The 3,638-nt window shown below is 54.7% G+C and overlaps 1 protein-coding gene across 1 annotated transcript; it reads right to left on the reverse strand.

The window, feature by feature from the left end:
- Positions 1-1,037: 1,037 nt before the first annotated feature.
- Positions 1,038-1,622, reverse strand: GGTG_13322 (hypothetical protein; the record flags this gene model as incomplete). Its single annotated transcript, XM_009231228.1, has 1 exon — positions 1,038-1,622. Exon 1 carries the CDS (start codon positions 1,299-1,301, stop codon positions 1,038-1,040), a length of 264 nt encoding a protein of 87 aa, XP_009229492.1. The 5' UTR covers positions 1,302-1,622.
- Between the last annotated feature and the right edge of the window lie 2,016 nt (positions 1,623-3,638).

The raw sequence follows: 3,638 nt of genomic DNA on the forward strand, positions 1-3,638 counted from the left end.
TGTAGTCTTAGGACGAAAGTAGGCTTACCACTTCTGTCCCAGGACCATTTTTGTCCGAAGGCCAATTCTGTCCCAAGAGCAATTTTGTCCCAGTCCGCGACCGCACTCGCACTGGTCGGTGTCGGCTTTGTTGGTGGGTCTAAGACTACTTTCGCCAAGCCTGTTCCTATTTGCGTCCCAGAAACCACTTCTGTCCCAGGACTAGGATAAAAGTACCAGGATACAGCATTTATGTCACGGCCACTAGGGCTTCCAAAGATAGAGGAGGGTCACGGGCCAGAGGCCCGCCACACCCTTATCAGACCGATTGTGATAGGCTGGCCTAAAGGAGATCGCTGTAGGGAGCCTAAAAGGTGGGATGAATCAACTACCAAAGGAAGGGATCTAACTGACAGGATTCTCGAGGCCTGTCGGGAGCTATATACAAGTCACAAGGCCAAGCCTTGGTGCCAGGGTAGGGCCACAGCCCTAACCTATAACACCGATAAAGGCAGGCTCTACTGATTGCACGGATCGCCTTTGGGACCGCGCAATAAGCGGGGCAGGCGGGCTGCCACGCACAAATATCTCGATTCTGTGCGCGGCCGGCCTTCGGCCTCCCTTTACCCCGAATACCATCTTCCTGCTACTACTGTTTATCTGCCCTTAGGTGCCTTGATAATATAATATACTGGGATATAGCGTGTTTTGGGATATAAAATACCGGGATGCCGCATGTACTAGGATATACGTACTAGGATACAGTATACACTGGCACATGGGGTCCTAGGTTAGAGGATATACCGGTACATAGAATAGTCCCAGAATTGCCTCCGTCCTAGCAACGCCCGGACCAGGAAGACGTCCGAACAGGAGAGCGAGCGATGGATACGTGTTCCTATTAACAGCTCACTCGGACCTTTCCCGCTCCGCACTGTCTGGAGCCGGGTGTGGTGCCTAACAGCGCGGCCTTGCCTGCGGTAACCGGCTGCGACGCTGGTGGGGCGTTCCAAGAGCCCGGCGATGCCTCCCACCCCGGCGACGTCAAGACTGGAGAGTTACCCGCCAGACATGATCAGGACGGCGAGGAAGATCTCATCGCCGGTAGCAGGGAGGACTCCGAAGCTGCGCGACAGGGCCGTTTGGGACCTGCGGCGTCGTTGGACGTGCAGCTTTCCGGTGGCGGCGACTGTAGCGAGGCTCGCGGTGACGATGGGCTTCGCCTCGCCGGCGGATCCTCCGCCGGCCCGAGGGGCGAGGGCGACGTGGAGCCAGAACGCCTCGTCGAAAAGGTAATCAACAGCTACGGTAACGGAGGACATCTCCGAAGAGGCAGTCCTAGGACAGGGGCAATTCTGGAGGCAGGGAAATCCGGCGTCACGGGGCAGGGAGTAATCCAGAAGTTACATACCGGACTGATTTTACATCTCGTTAAAAAAAAAAATGGACAAGCAAGGCAAATCAATTCCTTCATGGTAAAACAGGAACTTAAAGGAGCTAGAAACGGCTACAGTGGCGGGTTGCAGGCTCGTGCGTGATCACGACGCTGTTGGAGCTGTCGTTCCATCTCGGTTGTACTGTCTGGGCGGCCGCTTTTGGCTCTGGGTAGCGGTTTCTCCTGTGCAACTTCTGTCAAAACCGTTTTGGTCAGGTGGGGTAACAATGCCAGTAAAAAAATCCTACTTTTCAAAACTACTAGGTACCTGGTATTCACAGTGGGACTTCTAGCCACCTCATTTACTGACATAATAATAGCCGTTTGTGGCTGTTACCATGTCAAATATGCATCCCACTTTGTCACTTCCTAACTCACCTTTGTTCCCCACAAATACCTAGGAGGAACACTATGCAAGCCTACCATGACGCGCTTGCCAGACCGGCCGTATCCCTGCATGTCTCATCCGCGACAAGGGCCCACAAAGAAACCCAACCTCTAAAAAAAAAAAAAAAAAGAGCGAGTCGAGTCGGAGGGTTTGGTTTGGAGATGACCGCGGATATGGGCAATTTTCCTCGAATTTAGGCAGCGGCGAATTTTAACATATACGACCTTTATTTCGCTCTAGGTCTTTTCTGCTGCCGTTGGCTTCCCGGCAGGCACCGGCCGCTTCCGCACCGCCTTGTTCGTTTCGAAAAGCGGGCGGATCGGCGTATTAAGTCCGGTTTTTGGAAATGCAAAGCTTCCGATCCGCTCGAAGTCCAGCTGAGAAAGCTGGAGCATGAAATTGGCCATCTGCCTGTAGATGTACTCCGTCCCGCTATCAGTTACGTCATTCCGTACCAATCTCGAAGGCGGCGTGATGTGAGATGGTCCGTGAGGCGCAGCGGGCCCTTGCTAACAGCCAACCCAGTTGGGCCCGTCACATGACAGACGGTCGACTCGAAGTGCTGGCGGGTAAAGCCTGCAGACCGCCGGACCTCTAGACTTACCTTGCGGCGTGCACTCTTGTCCCAAGCCACTGCATCCGTCACCGGCTCGAAAGCCTGGCATCCGGAAGAGCTGGCGGGGTGCATTCTTATTGGGAATGCCACTCACCTCCTTTACTCTGTCTCGGAGGCGGCCCCGGATGTTGAGGCTCTGCCGCATTAGGTACTCGCGCTACGGGCTTGGGGCGATCACAGGAGAAAAAAAAGGATGGGCAGGCAGTGGTCGTGATATCGAGACGCCACTGGGATGTCGCGATCCTTTCAACAAAAGGCGTTTTTTGCAGCCAAGCTTTTAGCCTGCCCCGATACAGTTCGTCTTAATACTCCCACCTTTCCCTGCTCGCGTTCCACTTTCCGTGCAACTGTGTTTCATTCCCTTCAGCTTTCCCTGTTCTAGGTAACTTGTTCCTGCTTTCTTCTTGCTGTGGCGTGCTGGTCCGGCCGCGTGATGACCTTAGAGGAAGGGATCCGACGGGGGACTTTGTGAGCGCCTGGGGCGCTTGGAGTGGGATCCGTGTCGGTGGGTGACGTTGTCCGATGGGAAGCTAGGCGTGAAGCTCGACATGAAGCTGTTCCCAAGCTAAGCCAACCCCTTGCAGCGGCCGTCGTCGCCCCCACCGTACCGCGGTCGCGGTTGTTTTGCTGTTCCATTGGAGATTGGGAGGGTGGGCGCCAAAAGGCGACCGCCCATTGGCCAATGGTATTGGTCAATCAGACGACAAGATGTCGGACTCTTCAGCCCTTGATGCCGGAGAGGGGGCGTCCACAGTTCGAAGGACCCCGCACTATCGTTGCAGCATGTATGAGTGGCTGCTTCCGAATTCCGATCAATAACCGCTGCCCTGGTACAGAACGGACAGGATATCAGCGCTTAGCGTTTCAATGTCTGCTTATCTAAATAGTGCTGTTAGGGAAGACGTGTCCGACGGTTGCTTTCTTGGTCAATTTAACCCAGCCCGCCCGAAGTGCGCGGGACCTTCTTGCGAAGGCATCAAGCTATATAGATCGATCGCCACGTGATTGCGATTGCACTCAGCCATCAAACATAACTGCGCCACTTATCCGCCACAAACCGAGGCCAAGCCAAACTCCTGCATGAGTCACGTAAAGATAGTTATCGGCATGTCACCCATCTCTGCCCTGCAATCGGATCTGGGCTACGACAATGACTCCATAGCATTGTGCGGAACGCGTAGGACGGGTCGGAGACATGTCGCGGACGCGACGATTTCCGT

The sequence above is a fragment of the Gaeumannomyces tritici genome (assembly GCF_000145635.1).
Source record: "Gaeumannomyces tritici R3-111a-1 unplaced genomic scaffold supercont2.11, whole genome shotgun sequence".
NCBI lineage: Eukaryota > Fungi > Ascomycota > Sordariomycetes > Magnaporthales > Magnaporthaceae > Gaeumannomyces > Gaeumannomyces tritici.